Source organism: Canis lupus, chromosome 25, assembly GCF_011100685.1.
Source record: "Canis lupus familiaris isolate Mischka breed German Shepherd chromosome 25, alternate assembly UU_Cfam_GSD_1.0, whole genome shotgun sequence".
Taxonomy (NCBI): domain Eukaryota; kingdom Metazoa; phylum Chordata; class Mammalia; order Carnivora; family Canidae; genus Canis; species Canis lupus.
In genome coordinates, this window is record NC_049246.1 from 32,196,303 (window position 1) to 32,222,456 (window position 26,154).

The 26,154-nt window shown below is 40.4% G+C and overlaps 3 protein-coding genes across 4 annotated transcripts in view; 2 read left to right on the top strand and 1 right to left on the bottom strand.

The window, feature by feature from the left end:
* The window catches only part of KCTD9 (potassium channel tetramerization domain containing 9), a 38,207-nt gene extending 28,670 nt beyond the window's left edge, over positions 1–9,537 (top strand). The window contains exons 10-12 of the mRNA XM_038573776.1: positions 4,618–4,723; positions 5,508–5,641; positions 7,630–9,537. Of these exons, the coding sequence (XP_038429704.1) occupies positions 4,618–4,723; positions 5,508–5,641; positions 7,630–7,746 (357 nt within the window). The 3' untranslated portion in view covers positions 7,747–9,537. The remainder of the gene's footprint in view (positions 1–4,617; positions 4,724–5,507; positions 5,642–7,629) is intronic.
* A 3,114-nt stretch (positions 9,538–12,651) lies between these two features.
* On the top strand, positions 12,652–17,154 carry GNRH1 (gonadotropin releasing hormone 1). Its single transcript, XM_038573072.1, has 4 exons — positions 12,652–12,700; positions 13,578–13,719; positions 15,443–15,538; positions 16,949–17,154. The coding sequence occupies exons 2-4, from the start codon at positions 13,579–13,581 to the stop codon at positions 16,988–16,990; spliced, it is 279 nt and encodes a 92-aa protein (XP_038429000.1). The 5' UTR covers positions 12,652–12,700; position 13,578; the 3' UTR covers positions 16,991–17,154.
* A 2,979-nt stretch (positions 17,155–20,133) lies between these two features.
* Positions 20,134–26,154, bottom strand: part of DOCK5 (dedicator of cytokinesis 5) — a 211,719-nt gene continuing 205,698 nt past the window's right edge. For both annotated transcript variants that reach the window (XM_038573778.1, XM_038573777.1), the window contains exons 51-52: positions 24,901–25,004; positions 20,134–24,310 (exon numbers count right to left, since the gene is read on the bottom strand). In XM_038573778.1, the coding sequence (XP_038429706.1) occupies positions 24,206–24,310; positions 24,901–25,004 (209 nt within the window). In that variant the 3' untranslated portion in view covers positions 20,134–24,205. The remainder of the gene's footprint in view (positions 24,311–24,900; positions 25,005–26,154) is intronic.

A 26,154-nucleotide genomic window follows, 5' to 3' on the forward strand; every position in this document is an offset into this window, starting at 1 on the left:
TTCAAGTCCTCTTTTCTTTTTCTTTAATGAGTCTGGCTAAAGGTTTATCAATTTTGTTGAACCTTTCTAAGAATGAGATCCTAGTTTCATTGATCTGTTCTGTTGCTCTTTTAGTCTGTATTTCATTTATTTCTGTCTTAGTGTTACTTTTCCTTTCTTTTACTGGCTTTGGGCTTTGTTTATTCTTCTTTTTCCACTTCCTTTAGGTGTAAGGTTAGGTTGCTTGAGCTTTTTCTTGCTTCTTGAGGTAGGGCCTATATCTTCCCCCGAGAACAGCTTTTGCTGCATCCCAAAGATTTTGGACCATTGTATTTTCATTTTGTTTTTTCTCCATGTATGTTTTTAATTCCCTCTTTGAGTTCTTAGTTGACCTACTGTTTGGTAGCATGTTATTTAATCTCCAGCTATTTGTGTTCTTTCTACTTTTTTCTAGTTTCATACCATTATGATCAGAAAAGTTGCATGATATGATTTCAATCTTTTTGAATTTGTTGAGACTTTTTTGTGGCCTAACATATGATCTATTCTCATTGCACCTGGAAAGAATGTGTATTCCACTGTTTTGGGGGGAATGTTCTAAAATAATTTTTTTTAATTAGAGAGAATGAGTACAAGTTAGGGGAGGGAAAGAGGCAGAGGGAGAAGCAGACTCCCTGCTGAGCAGGGAGCCTGATGCAGGGCTCAATCCCAGGACCCTGGGATCATGACCTGAGCTAAAGGCAGACACTTAACTGACTGAGCCCCCCAGGTGCCCCTCTCTCTCTCTCTCTCTCTCTTTGGTAAGGTATGTTTTAGAGAGCAGGGGGGAGGGGCGGGGGGGAGAGAGAGAATCCTTAAACTGACTCCCTGCTGAGTGTAGTGTCCAACACAGGGTTCAATCCCAGGAACCTGAGATCATGACGTGAACCAAAATTAAGAATTGGATGCTTGGGATGCCTGGGTGGCTCATCAGTTGAGCATCTGCCTTTAGCTCAAGGCATGATCCCAGTCCAGGGATCGAGTCCTGCATCAGGCTCCCTGCGAGGAGCCTGCTTCTCCCTCTGCCTATGTCTCTCCCTCTTTCTCTGTGTTTCTTATGAATAAATAAATAAAATTTTTTAAAAAAGTTGGGTGCTTAACCAAGTGTACCACCTTGGCACCTCTCCATCCCTCCACTTTCAATCTACATGTATCTTTAGGTCTGAAATCAATCTCTTGTAGGCAGCATATAGGTGGTTCTTGGTTCTTTTTTATCCAATCAGCCTGTATCTTTTTTTTTTTTTTTTAAGATTTATTAGAGAGAGTGTGAATGAGTGGGGGGAGGGGCAGAGAGAGTGGGAGACAGAATCCTCAAGCAGACTCCACACTGAACAGGGGAGCCCAAAGCTGGGCTCAATCCCAGATTGTGACTTGAGCCAAAGCCAAGTATTGGACGTTCAACCAACTGAGCCACTCAAGTGCCGCAGCCTGTATCTTTTGATAGGAGCGTTTAGTGTATTTATATTCAAAGTAATTATTGATATGTGTGTACTTAATATCATTTTGTTACTTATTTATGGTTGATTTTGGGGTTCTTTTTTGTTTCTTTTTTCTCTTGCTCTCTTCCCTTGTGGTTTGATTGTTTTCTTTAGTGCTTTACTTGGATTTCTTTTTCTTTATTTTTTGCATATCCATGACAGGTTTTTTGATTTGTGATTGCCTTTAGGTTCATATATAACATCTTATGTGTATTGGTATCTATATAAAGTTGATGGTTGCTTAGGTTTGAACCCATTTTGAATGCACTAAATTTTTACTCACCCATGCCCCATCCCAACACTCAATTTTATGTATATGGTGTCATACTTTATATCCTTTTATTTTTGCAAATCACCTGAGTTTTGGTTCTTTAAATCACCATACTAGTTTTCATAAGTGATTCATCTGCTGCTTTTATTATATTTGTATTTACGTTTTCTAATTTTTTACTCCTGATTATGTCCTTTTCTTTCCATTCAAAGAATCGCCTTTAACATGTCTTGTAAAGCTGATTTATAGTGATGAACTGCTTTAACTTTTGTTTGGGAAACTTTTTATCTCTCCTTCTATTCTGAATGATAGCCTTGCTGGGTAGAGTAGAATTGGTTTCAGGTCCTTTCCTTTCAGCACTTTGAATATGTCATGCCACTCCCTTCTGGCTGCCCATGTCTGCTAAAAATTCAGCAGATTACTTTACCCGGTTTCCCTTTTATGTAACTCTTTCCTTTTTTCTTGCTACTTTTAAATTCTCTCTTTATCACTACTTTTTGGTCTTGGTGTGGATGTCCATGGGTTGATTCTGTTGAGGTCTCTGTGCCTCCTCGATCTTTTCTGCTCCTGTTTCTTCTCTGAGATCTGTGTAATGCGTATTACTACACTTGATATCACTGAGTTCCCTTAATCTAGTTGCATTTTTTTATTCTTTTTTCTTTCTGCTGTTCATCTTGGTTGCTTTCCATTACTTTGTTCTCCAGCTCACTGATCTGTATCTCTGCTTCCTCTAGTCTATTATTTATTCCCTCTTGTGTATTTTTAATTTCATTTCTTTATCTGTGATTGATTCTTTTATATTTTCTATCTTTTCATTAAGAGTTTCACTGAGAGGGATCCCTGGGTGGCTCAGCGGTTTGGCGCCTGCCTTTGGCCCAGGGCGCGATCCTGGAGACCCGGGATCGAATCCCACATCGGGCTCCCGGTGCATGGAGCCTGCTTCTCCCTCTGCCTATGTCTCTGCCTCTCTCTCTTTCTCTCTCTGTGACTATCATAAATTTAAAAAAAAAAAAAAAAAAAAAAGAGTTTCACTGAAAAAGAAAAGAGTCTCACTGAGATCTTCTCAAATCCAGTAAATATCTTTTTGACCATTGTTTTGACTTCTCTATCAGGCATATAGCTTGTCTCCATCTCATTTAGCTTTTTTGCTGTGATTTTGTCCTGTCCTTTCACTTGGGACATATTCCTCTGTTTCTTCATTTTGTCTAACTCTCTGTATCTGTATTAGAGTCAGCTCTGTCTCCTGTGTTTTTGGTTTTGTTTTGTTTTCGTTTTCGTTTTTTAATTTTTATTTATTTGAGTGACTGAGAGAGAAAGAGAGAGCACATGAGCAGGGGCAGAGAGAGGAGGAAGTAGGTTCCCTGCAGAGCAGGGAGTCTGACATGGAGCTCAATCCTGGGACTCTGGAATCATGATCTGAGCCAAAGGCAGATGCTTAACCAACCGAGCCACCCAAGCACCCCTGTCTCATGCTCTTAAAAGTAGTGGCCTTATGAAGAAGAGGTCCTATAGTGCCCTGTAGTTCAGTATCCTTTGTTCACCAGAACCTGGCACTTCAGGCAGAGGTGTCTCCTATGTGTTGCATGTGCCCTGCTGGTGTGACTGAGCTGCCTTTTCTTTCAGTCCAGTTGGCTACTTTAGTGCATTTTCTTGTTGTGGGCAGGATTTGGTCCCTGTACTGTGAAGGGCCAGTGGGGAGCCATGTTGGGTTTATAGTTGGGTCAGACTAGATGCCTAGCCCCAGTCTGTTTGCTGGTGCTGCAGTCACACCTAACTGGAGGGCACTCTCCCTGTGTGTCACCTTGGGAACTTTTGATGATAGTTACAGTCTATTTTACCTGGGTTCACAACACAGAGAGCACAAGACATTTATTTTCATATTATCAGCTTCCTGTCTTGTTAATATTTTCAAGTATTTGAAACACAGTTGTCTTTTAGTTATTTTGGTCCTTCCAGGTCCTCATTTATCTTACCTCTGAGTCTGAGTTTCTGTGCTACCTTGTGTAATTGCAAAGGCAGAAGTGGAAAGTGCATGTGCATTTCTCAGTTGTCTGTGATTTGATCTGTAGCTTATCTCCCTTTCAATAGGATTGACTGTAGGGTGAATGAAATTGCATATATAAAACAGGATTGTGTTTGTTAGATATGGCAATAACATAACTTGATCAGCCTTAGGATTTTAGAATCCTCGGAGATACATTAACATAATTTAAAATTCTAAAATACATTTTTTAGTTTTTTCCTCTTTGTATATTGCACTGTAATTTGGGTGTTCAAAGTTGACAATGTTGTGTACTAGTGATTGGTACAGAAAGACCCAGCAAACAACTTGTAGTGTTTTGTAGCCAGATCATGCTGTGAACTACTGGCCTTAGTATTCTGACCTTTGACATGAAGATAGTAATAGGATTGAACATCAAGAATTTGGTTGATTCCTACAGAAATAAGGAAGAGAAATCCCTACCCTTGACAAGTTTATGCTTTTCTTATTCATACGTTTCAGCTCTCACATTGTCACACCCAGGGCTAAATAGAAATAGGATGTCATAGTCTGACTCTCCATTTGTTTTATCTAAACTCTTAAGTTTTGTGTAAAATGGACATGCTATTGTTAATTGGGCTGTTATTTTAAAACTGCTTTTTTAAAAGAACTTTTTCTTGAAGTAGTTCTCAGTTCTTATTGAGTCTAGATGGAAAGATCTTCATTATAAACAGAAAATAATTGATGGTAAGTGTATGCAACTGAGCTTCCACTCCTTGTCTGTTTTTTATTTTACTATTTGAGCCATTTTTTTCTTTTCCAAACAAAATTCTGAATGTTATAATATGGACTTCTCTTTTTCTTGCCAGTGTGCAAACCTCCAGGGAGTCAAGATGCTCTGTTCTAATGCAGAAGGAGCATCCCTGAAACTGTGTAATTTTGAAGATCCTTCTGGTCTTAAAGCCAATTTAGAAGGTGAGCTTCTACCTATAAGTACGTTTTCTGATGTGAAAATATACCATGAAGTAAAAGGCCCAGTAATAATAAATAATAAATAAATAAATAATAATAAATCCCAAAATAATTGTTTTGGGAAAGTCATGATCACTGTAGGGGGATATAGATTTCTTCTGTCCTCATACTGGGAAAATTAGTAATGAGTAAATTTGTCTTGATCTCAGTCATGTGCTAGGCAAGAAGGCAGGGGAAATCCAGCCTCTAATATTGAATAAGGCTAAGGCTTTAGTTGGAGAATTACATATCAACATCTCAAACTTTGAAACTAAACAGCATACTCTTAATCTGACTAAAATGAATTTCAGTTTGCATAAAGCCAGGCAGTTTTTATCATTGTTAGATTTACTGTTATATTTATGAATTCCGATTGCTCTGTTGTGTCAGTGAACTGGTCACTTCATTTATGTGTATGTTTAGAATACAGGATACTTACCTTCCTTATCATAAACTTTCAGGGGTTATTATAAAAGTGCTGTTTATCTTAAGACCGAATTAAATTCCTCCCTCAAAATATAGCCTAAAACACTCTTAATTCAGAGTATAAGCAAGCAGTTTTTTAACAATGAACTCTTTCTATGTAGAAGTTGGTTGAGAGACTGAGATTTATGGTTCACAGAGTTCTTTCCAAAAGTTAAAGGAGCCTGTCATCAGTCACCTCCATTAAGTCATCTTGTGGTTTTTTGAAGGTAGATGACTATAAATATCTTTAAGTTCACCTACTCCCCCTGTATGTTAACTTTAGGTGCTAATCTGAAAGGTGTGGACATGGAAGGAAGTCAAATGACAGGAATTAACCTGAGAGTTGCCACCTTAAAAAATGCAAAGTTGAAGAACTGTAACCTCAGAGGAGCAACTCTGGCAGGAACTGATTTAGAGGTGAGTCACTAATTGCTAAAGAGTTTTTGTTGATCTACAGTTACTGAGCATCTCATGCAAAATTTATTGAAATTATAAACAAAGTAGTTGGCTGGTACAAACTGCCAAGTGGCCTGCCAGCACAGCTGGAGGGATGTTTTCTTATCGATTGCTTCTTTAAACAAATTGGAATCCCAGAGCAGGATTCTGTTACACAAGTCAGAGATGCCAGTTTCAGATTTGAAGATTCATCTGACATTCACTCGAAGTTGATTTCTCCTCTTTTCTTTGGGTCTCCTTCAAGTAGGCTCAGTTTGATGGGTGCTTTATAAATCTGATTTATTGTGTTTTTTGTAAGTTTTAATTCCAAACAATTAAATGGGGCCAGTTTTTTTTTTTTAAAACTACTTGAGAGATTTAAAAGATATACAGGTTTGAAACCAGGTTCTGAGAAAGCCTGTTCTAAGTGGGAATCATGTTCTTTTTGAATCTCAACTTCAGATTTTAGTTTTGTCTGTGCATCTCCTTCATCAGAATTCTATATGTTGTCTTAATTTGCAGTGTAGCTAGCATAGTCATGTGCTATTGATAGATCTCTCAGTGCTGTCCACTAGCATTTTCTGTGAGGCTAGACACGTTCTAAATCTGTTTTGTAGGGGATCCCTGATGGCTCAGCAGTTTAGCGCCTGCCTTTGGCCCAGGGCGTGATCCTGGAGTCCCAGGATTGAGTTCCGCGTCAGACTCCCAGCATGGAGCCTGCTTCTCCCTCTGCCTGTCTCTGCCTCTCTCTCTCTCTCTGTCCGTCATGAATAAATAAATAAAATCTTTTTTTAAAAAAGTCTGTTTTGTATAGTAGTAATCAGCACTATGGCTGTTGAATACTTGAAATATGGCCAGTGCAACTGAGAAATGGATTTTTAAAGTTTTATTTAAATTCATCTAAAATTAAGTAGCCAAATGTGGCTCTTAGAATCATATTGAACAGTATAGCCCTATCCAAGAAACTCTGGCCTAGGTTGGATTGGAGAGAATAGTAGGTCTAGGTTAATTTTAGGCCTGTTACAGATTTTTTTTTTTAATGTTTTGCCTGTTCTCTTGATAGGTCTTAGCAACAGAGTGGCAGGCCCCATTAAACTTAAAAGCAAAAAGAACCAGCCTAAGGCCAAAAGTATAAACCCATTATAAGCACAGTTATTTAATTTTGGTACTGTCACCAAAGATGATTCAACCCCCGCCCTTGGTTTTAGTTACCATGTAGCCAATGTGGATAAACACCAAAAGTCTTCCTGGTTGCAACTGATTGCAAAGACTAATCAGGTTCCCTGTTGAAGTACAGCTGGTAACATTCTGTCCTAAAAGGTTATGTGTATTCGCCTACCATCCCCAGGGACTATCCAAAATCGATCTCATCTGCCACTCTGTCTGTGGTCCTGAGAAATTTAAAAGCAGCTTCGAATTGTGGTGGTAGTAACTGTTTGTTGTATACATTTGCTAAAACTCGTTGAATTGTGCATGTAATTTGGGCGTTAAAAAAAAAAAAGGCAGTTCCCTGCTTTAGAAATATTCGAGTTGAGGAATGGCAAAATCTATTTCATAATTTAATTTAGGAAGTAAAATCTCTTTCATTCAGATTTTTTTAATAGTGTTTCCCAGCCTTGTTCATGTCTTTTGTTATTGTTCATGAAATACAATAAATTTGCATAGATAATATTTACTACATTGGAGTCCATTCTGGATTTTAAATGACTGATTTTAAAATGTATGAATGGGAGACACACACTTCCTCTTGAACCTTTGTCTATATTTGTGACAGTCAGCCTGAGCATCACCTAGAGAAAGCAAATCCAGTAGAAGAAAATCTGACTTTTTTCCCAAAACAGAAGTTTTCCAGAAATAACTGGTTTTCATGATAACGTGAGTTTCGTGTGCCCCAGGAATCATTTTGAGAGGGAACAGAAAAAGGCCCTAAACCTCCATCTTATTTTCATGAATATTGTTTTTGTCTGCAGAATTGTGATCTGTCTGGGTGTGATCTTCAAGAAGCCAACCTGAGAGGTTCCAACGTGAAGGGAGCTATATTTGAAGAGATGCTAACACCACTACATATGTCACAAAGTGTCAGATGAGAATTTCAGGGCTAGAGGAAGAAGCCCAAGATGCAAAATGTTTTCCTTATCACTTTTTTTCTCCACCCACTCAGTTGTCTAGAAGAAATAACACTGTAAGGGAAAAAAAACAAAACAAAACATTTAGAGGATTATGCTTGTTCTCAGCGGTGCATAAAGGAAAAAAGTAACTTTTTTCCACATTCTGATTTTAACAGAGAAGCACTCATGTAATAGATGTAGGGAAGCTAGATTAGCTTGCTGCCTTTTGAGTGGAGGTAGGGGGATTTGCCTGGCTTTATGACTGGGAATAGGATCTATTATATTTGCTTTTATATAGGCATGATATGGAAATACCATCTTGGTTTGAAATGTATTTTGAGGATTTTAATTTATGAAAAGCACAACATATGCAAGTATATTTATTGAATCTCTAGATGCAGTATGGATATTTAAATTGTTAAACTTTATGAAAATATTGACAAGTTCAGGTTTATTAATAGCTTTAGTGATGCGCTCCCCTACTTTAAATACCTGTCACGCCGTGTTAATATGGTGAGATCAGACTCCCCAAGGCTCTCTTTTCAGGTTCATTTTTATAATGTTTATTTTTTAGAACAAAGCAGTAGCTAAATTAAATCCTCAGTTCTTACTGATTGGGACAGAGTGAAAGGAAAGACCTCATTGTCAGCTCAAGTTAAGGTGGAACTCTTCAGATGGACAAAGAATATACCTGTTGCTACTGCTTTTAAATGAGCATCCTTAGAATTTCATTGTAAGCAAGTTCCACTCAACGCCAGACCAAGCAATTTTATCACTTTACACTACTAGCCTTGTTTCCTCCTGTACAGTCAAAACACGCATAGGAAGATATGTCAAGACCAAAAAACGTAGGTGCATTATTAATGTTAATTTAATTCAAATGCCAGATAGCTTAAACTTAGAAATAGGTATTAATAAATCCCAGTCCACTGCAATCCAGGCTATAAAATGCAAATGAATCTGGCAGTCATCTTCTGGACATGAACATAACTGCAGCTAAAACCCTACAATGGGGAATGAGGGGATTTTAAACTGACAGTTTATAGCCACCAAAAAACTTAAATAAGAATAAAGGCATTTGGTTGGTTCAAGATGTAATACCAATCAGTCAGCACCTGTGGATCTTTGACTTCTATTTTCTGGTTTTGTTTAAATGAATTCTAGCCTGATTTTCTTGAGTCCTGATCTCTATGGTAGCAGAGATAGGGCCTGTATTTCCTTACCAGTGACCCATGTCCTTATGTCTACCCCAAGAGCAGGGATGTAAGCTGTGTCCAAATAGGTTCTGAATTCTACAGACTCATCAAATTGAAGCAATGAATCATTAAGAACTACTTTGTCTCCTTTGGGAGAATGACATGTCTTCAATATTTACGTAGCTTATTCTTCTATATATACATATGCAAAGCTTTCCTGAACAGTAAAGGGTACAATATGCATAGTGGGCGATCGGACCTTTACAGGTGAGGGAAAGCATCTTCAGAAATGAATTATTTTCTTTGCTTTATTATTTTTACCAAGACAGAGAAGTATTGTATTGAGAGATATCTATTTTCATAATCAAATGTGCCTAAATTATATTTAAATCATTTCACTCTGTACTATATTTTCAATAATTATAGAATGTGTTTTCATCCACTTAAGGGTACCTCCGTAGACATAACCTAAAACTGCAGAAGAATCTGAAAGATCTAAACATGGTATGCTTAGACACTGCAGATTTTGGATCTAATGTATACTGCATTAATAAATGATGTGAAATGTTGAAAAGGAGTTTCTTGTCATACTTTTGAAAATCAGCACTTTACTGTATTTTGCTTACATTTCTTCAACATATGTTCATGACCAGCCCCAAGAGTCTGGGTGGAAAAGAAAATGCAACATAACAGTGTAATGGATTCGTCTCTGAAAGTGCCATTAAAGTAACCTTGCTTCTGAAAGCATGATTATTTTGTGACCCTCTTTTTAAAATCTACCATGTTAACAGCACAAAGAAATTTCATTAATTCTGAGAAAACAAGACTGCCTTCCAATAATTCATTTAATTTGTGTTACTCTTTAGCTGATGAACGTTATAGGTTAGCTTTATTAGGTTAGTTAAGTACATTGTCCCCAAAACATTTTCACCTGACACCTAGGAGAGAGTTTTGACAGAGGAGTTTCAAAATAGTAAATACTGTAAATTAAACACAAAGCGATGTGATGGAACATGTATACACACAGATAAAAATACAGTTGGAGGTGGGGGACTAGGAAAGGGTTTAAAACCTAAATTAGTTTACCTACATGGATAAAATTCAGTACTCGTGTAATTGTTGAGAGCCATACATAGTATTTTGTAATCTAGTTCTTTCAAATACAATTTCAAAAAAATTTTAGTAGGAAATGTTGCAAATTCATTTTCTTATGAAGGTTACTTTCATAAATCAGGACCTGGAATATTTTCTCCAGTTGCTCATTTTATGAATTGGTGATTTATACTGTAAATCTACCCCCATGTCAACTTCAAATCATGTTTAATGAAAAGCCCTAGAATTTCATTAAATTTCCAAGGAGGTGTTATCTTTAAAATTAAAAAGTACACCTCTACAAAGAAAAGTGGTTACATTATTTTCTGTATAAAGCGTCTTATTCAAGGATTAATTCTCTGAAAGCCTTTCACAACCTTTAAATATGTCAGCAGGAGTTCATCACACATTCTTCCTGCTGAGATTTTACATTAGGGCAAAAAAGAGGTTTGCATCCATCACTCATCAAGATTACGAAGTCATTATTGTAGCACTTATAATTTTGAGGTGTTTCTTTTAATGTTGAAAATGAAACCATTTTCCCTCTAAAGCCATACACTTTAAGGTCTGGACATTTCTAAATTAATAAAAAATTATGACAATTATAAAATCCAATTACTTAAACCCAGCTTACTAAATTAAGCTTCATGATAAATGGATCTATCCTTGGAACTATAAAAAGGTTCAAAGTTTGTCACTATCAAAATTCCATTAATTGCATGTTTAGTCTCTTATTTGATACTGTAGAAAATAAATCTCACCTTTGCCCTTGAGATCTATGTGACCTAAGTATACAACACAGATTTGGCATAAAGCATATTGAATGTGTTTATACACCATGTGGCTGTGTTCATCCAAAAATTTCAAAACATGTTTCAAAAATGAAATACCAACTGGTAGAAATAACCTACAAGATATCCACAGATGCTTGTCCAAAGAAAAGTGCTTAAGCTGACTATAAGGGTCAGAAGTCTTAACTCCCATTTCCTTAGTCCTGACCAAAGGCCACATCTGCTTAAGCAACACTGTTAGAGGTGCACCTCTTTCAGCAAATAGGAGGTCAGTTGGACGATTTGAACACTGTTCAAACTAATGCACTCTTGAAAAAGCTTCTCATTACCTTTGTATTATAGTGAGATAACTCTCATGTCAGAATGAAACTTAAATCATTCAGTGTCTAAGGAAATAATAATTTAAATGAAATACATCACTTAATATTTTTAAATTCCCCTCTGTTTGCAATTATACTTGAAGGCTTATCCCCTTCTCCACCCTATCATGAGACTCTGACAACCTCCACAGAAATGGCTGGGTAAAGCAGGGCAGCCTGGCTCTTTATGCTGACATCCTTGAAAATGTAATTGTTCCCAAAAAACACTGGGCAATGACTGATTGGTTTAGATTCTACCAGAGGAGAACTTGCCAATCCTAGCTCTAAAATGAGCAAATATCCAATTATTTTAAACCATTTTGCTACTTAGCTAATGTAACAGCCCTCACAGACAATTGTACAGGAAGGTTTAATTCTATGTCAGATAAAACATCTTTGATGCAGAAATAGAGGAAGCATTAAGCCTAATCTGGTGTAAAGGTCTTTTTTATTCATTTGTTCATTCAAACTTACACTTATCCAATGCTGACTAAATGCTAGGGATTTAACAGGTGTTTAAACAAGATAAATAAAGTATCCTAAGGGTTAGCCACTGGGTTGGAACACATATCTCTAAAATTTGGATAACGATAGCAACGATAATAATATCATTATCCAAATTTGGCAGGACTGTTATAATAAGTGAGGTTGGTCTTAGTCACATGCCAGTTAACTACTATTATTTCTCACCTTTGTGTTCTTACTACCTTCCTACTACACAGCGATTTGCATATTTTAACTCAAATAAGTATCTACTTAAATGAGTCAAATTGTCCACCCACCAGGTGGTCTTGGGCTTAGTATATTCTTACTACAGTGTTTCTCCTTAACTTTCTGATGCTAAAGAAGGCTTTCCAGGTAAGTCAAGGAAGGAACCTGGTGGGTAGGAGACTGGGGAATTTTCAGACTCCCATGATCTGCTTTAGGATCCTATACAGGTATAGGTAGGTTTAGTGCCAATAATCACTTATTATGTATAAGTCAGCTCCTCTTACAAATGAAGAATCAAAGAGCTGAGACCAGCTACCAGGCATCCTGACTCAACTTCTTTCTATAAATATTATGTGGCCTCTCGTGAAAGCTTTTATGTGTGCATTTAACATCACTTAAAGTACGACAGCTATTTCCTTGAACTCTGGATACGTCTGTCAGTTTCCTCAAGAGAATCCCACCTAGCCAGATTTTAATCTCTGAATTATGGTCTCAGCTATAAAAGTCTTAGCTGAGGTTTTAATGGCCACAATTGAAGTAAATTTAACAGACACACCAGTGGGTGTTCCAATTACACACACTATTAAGGGCTTTTTGTGAGGATTTTAAAAAAAATGAGTATTAAAACCCTCATAGTCCATGTGCAGTATAATTTACCAGCAGGAAAGATTTCAGTCCCAGAAAAGTTTCATATAAAAGGGAAGCTAAGAAATGACAAATCACAGTACTCCACAAACTCCCAAAAGAAGCTCGGGATTTCTTTTGGCTCTTGGTCCGCAAGCAGGTAAAACGCTTTGTGTTTCTAGCACTTGTCCTAGACCACATGCTTTGTCTGTCTGTAGGGCATTTTACACCCACAGGGCTAAATCCAGGTGTGACAGTATCTAAAGAAACCTTGACCCTTCTGGTCCTTGTCACCCCAGGCCACAGAAATCCAGCGTGTGGGGAATAATTACAACAGCTCATCGACCAGTATTTGATTTTGTCTTTAGCCTCTTTCCTGTCTGATGAAAATTAACTTGAAGACTTTGTGAGCGTTCCTCCCGTCATGAGCTAATTCCAGCCTGCCTTGGCCACGGAGGCATCTGGTCTGGGGCTTAGCGCTTTGAGAGGTGTTGAGTTCTCTCTCACGCTCACAGATGGTCCGGCCAACACTTATGCGTGGAAGACACTCAGCAAAATGTAATTAGTGCCACGGTGTATGCATTTAATGTCATACAACTTTATATTAGCCAGAGATTCCTAGCAGGAGCCACCTTTCCAAGCAGATGGCCCAATTCTCCATATCTCAGGAACTGATACAGTTGAAAACTAACTCATTGCGGGGTGGGTGGGGGAATGTTGAGGCAAAAAGGTGAACTTGATAAGGGAAGGAATCCTGGGGTTTGGATAGCCAAATAAGTACTAAAAATAAAAATAGACTAGCTTAGTACTAAAATATACTGAGCATGGAAGTTCCAAGTACCGCCTTTATCCCCAGTGGCTGAAAAACCTGAAGCAAGCACATAGGGATGTGTGTCTCAGCGTCTGGGATGGAAGCAGACAATCGCTACTTCTGCTTTCTGCACCGTTAGCATATAAACATGAGGCTTCTCACCAAAAGGTCTTTCTTGCTCAACCCAGTCTGGGTCCATTCCGGCTGTTGCATTGCTGTTCCTTAGCATGGAGCCAATTCCAAAACTTGTAGCTGGACTTCTCCTGTTGACCTTCTGTGTGGTGAGCTGCTCCGGCCAACACTGGTCCTATGGACTCCGCCCTGGGGGGAAGAGAAATGCTGAACATTTGATTGATTCATTCCAAGAGGTAAGTCTCTTTCATCTTCAATATAAGACGTGGCTTATGCGGTTCAATTCTGTGTTAACATTCTGTGCGTGTGTGGTGGGGTGGGGGGCACCTGGGTGGCTCAGAGGTTGAGTGTCTGCCTTTAGCTCAGGTAGTGATTCCGGGGTCCTGGGATCGAGTCTTGCATCAGGCTTCCCGCAGGGAGCCTGCTTCTCCCTCTGCCTGTGTCTCTGCCTCTCTCTCTGGGTCTCTCATGAATAAATAAATAAAACCTTTTAAAACAAAAACAAATCCATTCTGTGTGTCACCCAACCGTACTACCCTGCTCTGTCTACCCCTGGTATTCTGGAAGAGGTGAGACACTTGCCAAGGCAGGTCCCATTCTTGCTCTCTATTCAGGTAGGGACTAAGGAAACAAACAGCAGGAACAATGCCAAGAGATGCAGCAACATGTGCGAAGTGGTGTGTCGCACTCTGAGTATCTAGAAATGCCAAAGGAATTCGAAACGACGGGATGGGCCCAAGTTCTCCAGAACTAGATGATTCCTTGAGATTTGGAGAGAAAATCTTAGAACTCCTGCTTTTTTTTTTTTGGTCATATTTCATCTTTTATTTTTATTTTATTTTTTTTAGATTTATTTGTTTGTTCATGATAGACAGAGAGGCAGAGACACAGGCAGAGACACAGGCAGAGAGAAGAAGCTCCATGCTGGAAGCCCAACGCGGGACTCGATCCCGGGACTCCAGGATCGAACCCTGGGCCAAAGGCAGGCGCTAAACCGCTGAGCCACCCAGGCGTCCCCCCCATATTTCATCTTTTAAAAGTATCTATGGTACTAGGCCAGTGTACATTTTCATAACTTATAAATAAGTATTCTTATCAAGAGTGCAGGCCCTATCATTCCTTTTTACTGAAATGGGTGTTTAAGGAAAGAACTTGAAGGCTGCTACTGGGGAGGGTTAGCAAACTTAAGGACACAAAATATATCCTGAAATATATCCTGGAGTGGATTTCATATAAATTAGATTTCAGTACTAGGAGCAGCACTCACATAGGGTAGTTTTTTAATCTATAAAATGAGACTTCTTGGGGTCATATGAAGATAGCAGGAGAAAGGCCTTAGATGCTAGCTGGCTAACCACCCCCCCCCCCCAGATGATAGTGGATTAATAAAAATACAGTTGGTACTGTTTCTTAATGGGAAAAAAAACAAGACCTAAAGGATGAGTAACTTGGGACTGAGACACTTAATATGGTGCTGAGAATAGGAAACGAGAGAAACTTAAAATCATTTATCTTTCTTTGAAAAGAAATACCTCTTTTTGGAGAAATAATAAAGATAATTTAGCATGAAATAAAGATGCCCCAGAATCTGAAATCTCCTCTCCACAGATCATATGTGAAGTAAGTCATAATTAACTATGACATCATTAATAAAAACTAATAGAAATCATCCCGATTTGTAACTAGAAACTCCTGGACATTTTGTATACTGTCCGCTCATAAGGTTCGAAGTACTTCATTCTCATCATCTGTAGGGAGAAAATATTCTCTCCTTACCACCACCATCACCTTCAGGAGGCCCCACCCAATTGTACAAATGCCTCAGGGCGGATCTATGTTCTTAAAATCCTCGTCCCACAATTCCCTTGACTTTCCACACATAGTTCTTGGTGAAAATGGTGGAAAATACCATTCCATTTCTTGATCTCCTTCAGCAAGAATCACGTTCTTTTTCCTCAGATGGCCAAAGAACTTGATCAACCAGCAGAACCTCAGCACCTGGAATGCACCATCCACAAGCCCCGACCTCCCCTCAGGGACCTGAGAGGAGCTCTGGTGAGTCACAGTGGAAATGACAGGGACCTTTAGAGATGGAGAGATGCGACCCCTCAGGTTGTCCACCACCTCTTGGCCTCTGTGAGGCTTACCTTCCTGACTGCCTGAGTTCCTCCTGGGGTAGGGCCTATTTGTCACACCCCCCTTTTCAGTGGGTAGGCAGTACTAATGGTTAGAACCTTTTCCCCCTTAAATTGAAATCTCTCTGTAACCTTTATCTCCGAATCCTGGTCTAGCCTTTAGGATGACTCATACATTTCTGCCCGCTGTTACATGTCAGTTCTTCTCAGGTATTAACTGACCACTGCAACCCACCCTGGACTCTAATCTAGGCTAATCCACCCTTCTCTGCGGGACTCCTTAATTCTTCACTGATGTTCTTGGTTTGGTGTGGTTTTTTCCTTGGAAAAATGTAGAACTCAAAAATGGTGCTCTACTTCATTTTTTTCCCTCCCTTGGAATAAAAAAGAATTCCAAACTAGTAAATTTATAATTCAGAGCCGCATATTTGATTTCTAATTTTCTGATGGGATTATAACAATCTCCAAATCCCCACCCCAAATGGGAGCCTACTAACCTAATGCAGGTTTTTGATAATGAGAAAGCAAGTATACAGAGCACTGAATATAGAGGTTGGAGCTTGAGCTCATCGTTGGGACTTTCAGAGCTCCTGTGGTCCCCTTATTTGCGACAGTTAGGGGCACTATAGTTAGTTACAGCTATGCCCACGAGCAGGGAAAGCCTGAATAAATCATATATAAACACAAGCTATAGCTTTCACCTTCTCCATTGACCACCACTTCTGCACCCACGGTTCAAAGAAAAAAAAACAGAGATCGTTATTGGTTTTCTGTGTCCATTCCTACTTACCATATAATAAAAATCATAGTGAGCAGTGAAATTTCCCCAATGTGACCTTAGAAAGAAAGAGGGGAGACAAAGCAGGGTTAATTACACTGCGATCAGGGGCGCCTGGGTAGCTCAGTCATTGAGCATCCAACTTTTGGGTTTAGCCCAGGTCCTGATTCCAGGGTCCTGGGATCAAGCCCCACATTGGGCTCATGCTCAGCACAGAGTCTGCTTGTCCCTCCCCCTCTACTCTTCCTCCACCCTCCACCCCGTTCACACTCTCTCTCCCCCTCTAAAATAAATACAATTAAAAAAAAAAAAAACTGAGATCAGACCTTTCTTCACCTCCTTCATAGCCTATCCTTAAACTATTAATGTTATGGTTATTAAACAACTTAGAAACACATGATCTAATATCTCTCTCTAGCACTTTTTCGTGCACAAAAATAAATGGCTCTCTTCTTTCTATATCGGTATTTCAGAAATTAAGATATCAAAAGCATAGTGAAATCCAGCTAGTAAGACCAACCTTGATATATTTTTTGCTCGTGCATTTTTTAGGAAAGTCTGATTGAAGAGGAAACTGGCCAGAAGAGGATTTAAATCCGCTGAACCAGAAGGATTGGCGACACAAGTATAATTCTGACATTGACATTTGTGACTCGTTTAACATCTGTGAATTGTGTGGATTTCAGATATGCTTACGCTAAGTTCACATATTTCATGGTGAAAGTGCTGTGTTGTGAATAAAGTGGCATAAGCATGAAGTCTTTAAGGCAGAACTCTGGTGGGGGAGGGGCACTGTAAGCCCATGAAGGGGAGACGCTGAGTATGGGGCCCAGGAGACAACATAAAGTCGACATTATTGTTGACTAAGGAAATCCCCTGGCTCTCCGCCACCACTCCGTCCTAAGAACAGTCACCTACTGGGCTGGGCCCCAAAATCTGATTCAGCAACAGTTTTCTGGGGGAGATCGTAACTATATTTTTGACTATACACCATCAAAGTGAGGCCACGGCCAAGGTTTCCCCCCACTTGGAAAGCTGTTCCCTTCCTTGACTGCCTCCAATCCCTCTGAAAGTCAACTGGAGGCTGAGAGGCTAGGGAAAGAGGAGGCTCTGCTGGGCTCCTAGTCCAGTGCTCCTGCTGGCCACATGTGGTCTCCATGTGTTCACCACAGCAAGAGGTGTGTGCTGAAGCTTGGGACTCAGGCCTAAAAAAACAGTGTTCATCTCTTTGGGTGATCTCTCTTGAGAAATGCACTGGAGTACAGAGTCTGTTGATGAAATTCAGGTGCTCCTGTGCACCTTGGTCAAATAGCATTGCCACCATTCATTCTCCACAAAGACCAGTGTCAGGCTGTGTGCAGGGACAGATGCATAAATATTGTCATTAACCCTCACAATGACCTTGGAAATTAGTTATCCTTGTCTTCCCTTTAAAATGGGGAGACCCAGGTTTAATGTCTGTCAGGTCTGTCGGGGTACATGGGCAGGGCGGTGAAGGACAGCTGATGGTATTAGATTCCAAAGCTAGTATGTATTTTGTTAATTGGTTATATTTTGTTAATTGGAGCTTAAACAGGATCCTGAGGCTCATGTATTGGCTTCGTTTACTAGCGACCATTTTTCTGTGGGGTCCCAGACACTATGACACCAGTTCTCAATTAGCCTCCTAACTTCTAATCATTTTGAGACCATTTGAAAAACTAATTTCAGAAAGGTTGCCTGATGTCACAGCGACAAACTGTGCCTGTGTTCACACGGCAACGATCAAGGCCCTTTCGCTGTTTCAGTCAGAGCCTTCCTCCTCTCCTTGCCCCTCCATCTCAAAAGGGCCTGTGTTAAGGAATTAGAACTGGGGTTTTAAACAGTCCATGGGAGAGAACCCCCCCCCTTTTAATACAGATCAGCACAGTGCTAGATTCCCCCAAATATTTCCATTTGAACAATCTCTCAAATAATTTCCTTACCCCCACTTTAATAAAATTAAGCAGAGATGTAGTTCCTAACCTACTTTGCAGAACAAAAGGCAAAACTGCCTATTTTCACTAATATTGATTACAATACATTACAAGGCACGAGAGGCTTCCACCTGCCAATTGCTCAGTAGCAATTTTTTTGTTACTAAAAAGAATACCATTTACAATCTTTACATTAATTAGTTAACATATTTAAAGAACAGGGCAACACATTTTTTTAAAAAGATTTTATTTATTTACTTGAGAGAGAGAGAGAGAGAGAGAACAGGTATCACCTCTGGAGGGGCAGAGGCAGAGGGAGAAGCAGACTCCCTGCTGAGCAGGAGCCCAATGAGGGGCTTGATCCCAGGACCCTGAGCCAAAGGCAGGGGCTTGACTGAGCCACCCAGACGCCGCTCACAATCACTTATTTTTTACATTCTGTTTGGAGTCTCAGTTTTCCAGAAGCTATGGGCTTCCCTGAATGGGCTACAGAGATGCTCATCCAGCCACCTGATGATGCAGATGTGACAAGCTCGGGATGGCATCCAGTAGTTTGCGACTTACATGAACATGTTGGGTATTTGATTCTCAAATGACCAAAGGCCTAAGGAGGAGAGTGAAAATGACCTCTTTATTAAAATTTTACACATTTTCCTAAATCTGAAGAACTGTCTACCTCATCAACGCAGCTTCAAAAAAAGTTCAGTTGTCATTCAAAATAAACAGTGGGGAAACATACCAAATGTTCCCTTTAATAAGTTCTCAAATATATAAGGCTTTAAATGATCAAGTGTCAGAAAGAATGGCCTGAGGATAGACCATTTTAGCAAAGGGCTTAGAAGTTGCAGTATCCTGGAGATGACTGGGGAAAAGCCAAGAATCATTGCATGAAATAACAGCACTTTTAAATTTTGACAGTGGACGGTACTCTAAAGTAGTATTTCTGTGGAGATTTTAGATCCAAAAAGATTCCTGAGGCTTACTGATTCAGTCTTGGGGGCCCAAACCATTTGCATTTTTAGCATGCCAGGGATTCTTATGTACACAGTGGGGCATTATTGCCCTAAAAAGCAATAGATGGCAAATGTTTAAAAGCACTGGGACATTTTCTTAAAAGAAAAAAAAAAATCTTAGGCATAAGCCCAGGACTTTAAACAGTGTGGCTATTCTAACTGAAGTGTGGCTGTCCCCTCCTCTCCCCAACGTGACACATCACCAGCAGGGAGTTTAAGAAATGAACATCCATTTTGAACACCAATCTTCTCAAGTTGTTATTTCCTCTAAGGTAGTGATTTGCAGCCTTGGCTTAACATTGGAATGACATTGGGGAGATTCAGAAGGAATATGGTGCCTGGGTCAAGCTCCCCTCTCTTGGAAATTGATTTAATGGGTCTGGTGTGTGGCCTCTTCCCAGGTAATAATTAATGCTCAACGTAGCTTGAGAATCAGTTTCTATCCTTCCCAAATAAGTTACTAGCTACTCCTTTTATTTCCCTTTTCAGTGAATGAAGGAAGAAACAACCTATCGTTTAAATCAATTGTTAGAAGCCATCAGCTCCGATGCCAGAAGGATGGATGGAGGGGATAGAGGTGAGGGAAGAACCAAATGGTCTGTAGTTGTTATTGCTTCCAGGCAAAGATGACTCCATGACCCCACAGTAGGAGTCTCAACTAACAGGACCTGTAATGAAAGGAGGCCAGAGGCACTGGATGTGTCGGTGAAGTTCAGGAATGATTTCACTCCACTAACATAAGAGTAATAATAGACTAAACACGATAAACTTCAAAATACATTTCCATTTTTAATTTAAAAAATAAATAACAGCAAATCTGAACAAAATTTTTCTACTTCAATGCACATCTTCCTAAGAGTTCATGTTTGAAACCCAACTAGTTTACAAACTCCAGGCAACAGAGCCCTTGACAAAGTCTAGGTGAACAACTTACAAAATTTGACTAATAGACAAGTTTAGGCAGCATAGGTGGGAGACCAGCTTTGGCTGGATTATAAGAAACAGCCTGAAATCATCATCTTAAAAGAACAACTACCTTTTTCCTTTTTTGTAGGTGAGAACTGGTGGTTCCACACTCAACCCACCCAAAGAGGAACTTATCTTTTCCAACTAATTTTAAAATCCCACCTGGTTAATGGCACGTGGACCTAAAAGCCATTGTACAGAAACTTAAGTTGCCTTCTGATTCTCTTTCTCACTCAGAATCAAAGCAAGCCTAGGCTGAAGGGATTCTAAAAACCACTAGCCTCAGATATGTTTTACCTGAGGATATTGAGGCCCAGAGACTGACTAAAGGTATTGGTCTTGCCAAAAGGTACATGGTCTTTACTGTCCTGTTCTGTGTTGATGGTGGGATTTCCCCCCTTTTTCATTATGCCAAGCAGGGGCAGGAGGGCAGGTACAGCTATGAACGGCCTCCTAAATGCCTTTTGCAGAAGGATGGCATGGACATGAGAGGGATCTTCTGGGGTTCTGGAAGTAGTCTAGGTCTGGATCGGAAAGGTGGTGACATGGTGCATGTTTATGTAAAGCTTCATCCATTTGTAGCCCTAAGATTTGTGCAGTTGAGCATATGTATGTATAGGACTCATCTCAATTTTAAAGGAAGAAATCACCCCATGATCTGGGGGCCAGTAGAGGGGAAGGACTCTCACAGCTTGGAGAAAGTTAACAAAGGTAGGTGGTTATCTCAAATCCCCCCTCATCTCTTAGGGATCTGCAGGGTGACAGCATTTTTCATGGGTCTCCCTGATGGGAGATAATGACTGCGATTCTGGAATCAAGATGTGAATGAGGTGCAAGAGGGGAGGCCCATGGCCCAAGCAGCCTCATTGAGGGTTTCACTTTTCTCTAATCCCACTCTCTTGCCAACACCACAGCACAGTCTCTGCACATCATGCTGTTCCCATTGAACACAATGAACTGCCACATCCCCAGGGTCTCATAAGGTGTCTGGCATTCAGTAAGAGCTTAATTAATGTTGAATGAAACAATTCTTGAAAAAAAAAATCTCAAAGACAAATCACTGGAACAGAGAGAAAATAAGGGATTAGAAAAATTCCATTAACTAATATCCACAAAGGTTGTGACAGTTTGGGAGCTATTTTCAACATCCTTTAATGCTCCAGAGTTCTTATCAGAGAAAATGAAGACCAGTTCTGTCCTCTTTTATTCCCGGCCCCTCATCTCTCTTAGGTGCAAGGTAATCAGAAGGCATTTCTTTGCAGTCTTCCTCTTTGACTTCAGGACAGACTGATTATCTTTTGTCTAACAGGACTCTTTCCAACCAGTGGCTTCCCAACGTTCCCTGTAATCTGTTATCCATGACATTACCTATAATTCTATTCAGGAAGGAGAGACCTAGTATTTGCATTAATGTGGAAGGGGAGACACATGGGAAAAATATATTCTATTAAGAAAGGGAAGAAAAAAAAAAAAAAAAAAAAAAAAGAAAGGGAAGAGTATCTGGGCACTGGTGTAGCAGACTTCCCCAGCCCCTGTTCAAAGATCACACCGCAGCCCTCCCTTGCACTGCTCTGAAAGGACATATTTGAAGTCTGGTATTTTTTCTGTGACCAGTTTACATCTTTCTATTTTATGGGCGGCCTGAAAAATAGGGTGAGTGAGGCCTACACACCCCCACACTAGCCAGTCTGAGATGCAACTTCTTAGAAACTGCTCCAGGCCCCACAGAAGCCCTGAATAACCTCCCTGTTCCTTCTCTTTGTTCTTTCCACCAAAATCCTTTCCAGTTCTTTTTTTTCCTTTCCAGTTCTTATTAGCACTTCTCCTTTAGTCATAAATAATTATGTAAGAGATTCCAAAGATGCCATCTTTTTCAAAGGGACTGTATGTGCTCAGCTAACTTGCACTCACTTTCCAAATTACTTCAGGGGAAGAAAATTATCAGTAATGCTCAAAGAGAATTCCAGATCTTACTCAGGCTGAGTAGAGGAAAGGAGCATGTTGTACCTACTACTTCAGACAGTCGATCTCATCTGAACCTCACCTGTGGGGCAGGTGTTATTCCCTGTTTCAAAAGGTGAAGAAATGAAGGCTCAGCTGATTTCAAAGAATTAAAGGAGTTTGCCAAGTTAACTGATGACACAGCTGGAATGGTCTGAAACCAGATGGTTTATTTCCAAAATCCAGGTTCTCTCTTTTATCCCCTTGAAGGTTCTCCTGAGTGGAGGTGAAGAACGGCCTTTTCCTCACCACATTTAAATACACACACTAATTGTTTGAGCAATGCTGGCCAAGTCTCAGAGGTTTTTATTTCCCTGACTCTGTGAAGCATTAGTATGTCTCTTCTAAGAGGGGTAGTGTTGAGACAGGCACACAAAGGGGCAGGCAAGCAAATCTGAATTCTTGGCGGTGAAATCTCTTTTTCCTCTCTCTACCTCGAGGCAGGATGTGTGTGTGTGTGGGGGGGGGACTGGACCCAGGTGCCGGAGGGACTCTGGGAAGCTTCCCCACCTGTTGACCTAGGGGATCCACAAAAGGTTTTGGACTTTGCCATAACCATCTAAGTTGTACAGAAATATCTGGGACATTCCCATTGTTGTTGCAAGTAGGGGTGGGTATTCATCATGGAGTTTGTCAGAGTTGTCTTCTCGATCTAAGTGTTATCTGGGGATAAAGCCTCGATCAGCAAGCTGGGTTATTAGTAAGAATCTGTAGGCAGATTTTGCTTAGCTTTGGTTTCCCTGTCTACAAAACGAGGGGGTGGTTTGTATGACCTTTAAGGCCCTTCTAGCTCAAAATGTCTTTAACCTTGTGTGGTCATTTATGTATATGTAATGTTTGATCAGCTAAGCCACCCCATTTCTTCTTGTGAAAGGACTATTGACATTAGTACCATAAACATGTAATCAAATTAATTCCACAATCACGAGGAATAAATAATCAACGGGAGATATTGCACTGTATTCTCCAGGGTAAAATCAGGTGGCAGAGAGGGGCCGCGGAGCCATCCATATGAGATCTGGACGAGAAGTTGTTGAATCCGGGCTTCTAAGTCCCTTCTGTCCAGTGATTTGAGCTCAGAGGAGGTAACAGGGCAAGAAACTGTGCAAAAGAAAGAGCTTCAAGGCAGTCTGTGGCAGGAAGGAGTGACGGGATGCAGCGAGGGCTGAGGGCCGTTAGTCAGGAGTGTGAGGAACCCCTCAGAGGGGGTGGGCAGCTCTCCCTCCCCACATGTAGGGGGTGTGTGTGGGTGGGGTGGGCAGGAGCTCAGACCTCACAATCTGTCCATGTTTTTTCAACAATGATAGCTATTCATACGCGAAAGTAGCCAATCTTCATCACCAAGATGTTCTTTTCCTTAAAGGAGACACAGCAGACATCGGAAAGATAGGATTATTTTGGATACCGAAGTACTTGATGTGGGTCTCTTCCAATGTTATCGGGGACACGGCATGTCCCTTTAAGAAAACATGTCAAGCATAGCTTTTCACAAGCAAAGCAAGGAATTCTTCCAGACTGTATGTAGGTTACTGGGGTTGTTCCTCCAACACTATGAAGAACATCTCCAGGCTTTTGTAGGCTGCAATGGCTCTGTGCCAGAGGCTGAATTTAATCATGGTGAGGAAGATCTCTCCTTTGAGAAACATACAGGACGTGACCAATTCTGGAATCTTCTTGGACTGGAAGACATGTGATGTGGCCTTAGGCATCCATCAGAGAGAAGCCTTTCAACGAGCAACCAGTTTTGAGCTGGTGAAGCTGACTCCAGCTTTAGGAGAGGTGGTCAGCACGGGGCCCTGGGGAACGAGGACCGTGCCTCCTCTCAGGCATCAGCTGTTCGAGGTGTTCAGAGTTGCAGAGAGAGGGCAAGATCCTTACTGGGATCCAGGCTCAGAAGAAAGGAAGCCAGATTTCCGAGCTTTGGGAGGTGGTGGGGGTGGGGCTTTGGCTTCTCTTCGGATTGGCAGTGGAGGAGCAATCTGAGGGAGCAGACACAACAAAAGTCAAATGAGTCTTTTCTTCTTAATCTGCTTTCTCCTCCACATTTCTGCCACTGCATGTAAGCATCTAACTGATCTGAGTTTATCTACGCCGCCTTGGCAGGGACAGAAGGGGAACAACACTCATTTATCTTCCCCTGTTCTCTGAGTTAATCAGACATACACCAAAGAGTTATATCCCCATCATTTGGGTTCTATAGCAGGCACTCAATAAGTATTTGTTGAATGAATGAAGGAAACCCATGAGAGGCCATTCCAGAATGACTGTTACTCACTCAGGAGTAAACTCTTCACATGTGAACCAGAATTCACTTCCGACTTCACTCACCTGTACCCAGGGTGAGGTACAGAGAAAAGGTCTGCCTTCGATCTGATGTAAAGGTCTGCTTACATTTTGTTTCTTCCCATGGAAACTCCCCTATCTTTTATGATTTTAGGCATGAATCAAGAAGAGACTGGAGTGACAAATCTACAGAAAACCTGCCCAGTAAAAAGCTTGGAAAACCAACACTGCACTCCCACAAGTGGTACGCTCTGACCCCAACGCCGGCCTTTGGCCTTGTTCCTACCTCGGTGGAGTTCCTCTGGCTGCTCTCATAAGGCTTGCTTTTGGGGGGAGGGGGAGGCGGGACAGTAGTAGTCATCAGCCCATCTGTCTGCAAAGATGGGGAGCCTAGAAATGATACAAAGTCGATGAAGGCAGAGAGAAGAATTCATCAAGGAATATCATGGAACCTCTGCTTGCCATGTTAACACCTAAACCAACCTGGCCATCCAACTGCTAAGGTGATATTCTGTAGTTTCTGTGGACAGAATGGAAAAGACCTCTTGCCCTTCATAACAAATATAGCACTGTTTACTCACTAGAAGGTTTCACAACAAGTTCCAAAGTAAAAATCCCCCCCTTTTTTTTTGCTTAGGGTTTTACTATCAAGCTGGAAATGAAGACATTTTCTAGAACTTAGCATATTAACAATAGGTACTCTATTCTCTGATCTATCCCAAGTGCTTTAGAAAAAATGTCTGTCACAAAGTAAGTGGCCAATATATATCGGTTAAATTGAACTGAGTTGTCTTAGTTGGATTATTTAAAGGGTGAGATACCATTTCCTCCAGGAAATCTTACTTAATTATCTCTAACTCTTGGTTGACTCCTGTGTCCTATCTTGGTCCTAAATGGTGATTCCATTTTTTCTACCAAGGGTACCTTGGAATTCTTGTCAGGCAATGTGTACTGCCGATTCCCCAAGGCCTGACTGTAGACAGTACATGGAGCAGGTCTATTTCTCATCCTTTTTTTGGGACACTTTCGTATACAAAGTGCAGAGCTACCTACCCAATAGTTTGTAAGCTACTTGCTTCCTGTCTAGTCCCCGTCTAGCTCTACCTCATTTATAACTTCACAAATGGAAAAAGAGTCATGAGACCCTCTGAGTCACTATTCAGAGAAGGTTAATGTGTCCTAGGAACCCACAGAATCCTTGTCAAACTCTAATTTTACTATACCCACTACTGTGGAATGAGCCAACTTTACAATAATCTCATATACTGGGGCACCTGGGTAGCTCAGTCAGGTATCTGCCTTCAGCTCTGGTCATGATCCTAGGGTCCTAGCATCGAGCCCTGTATCAGGCTCTCTGCTCAATGGAGAGTCTTCTTATCCCTCTCTCTCTGCCCCTTGTGCTCACTCTCTCTCTTTCTCAAATAAATAAATACATAGATCTTTTTTTTTAAAATAATCTCATATACTATGTGGCTGTTCTGGCTAAATATCGCCCAAATCCATAGATATACTCCATTTCCTACTGAAACAAAGAGAGGGG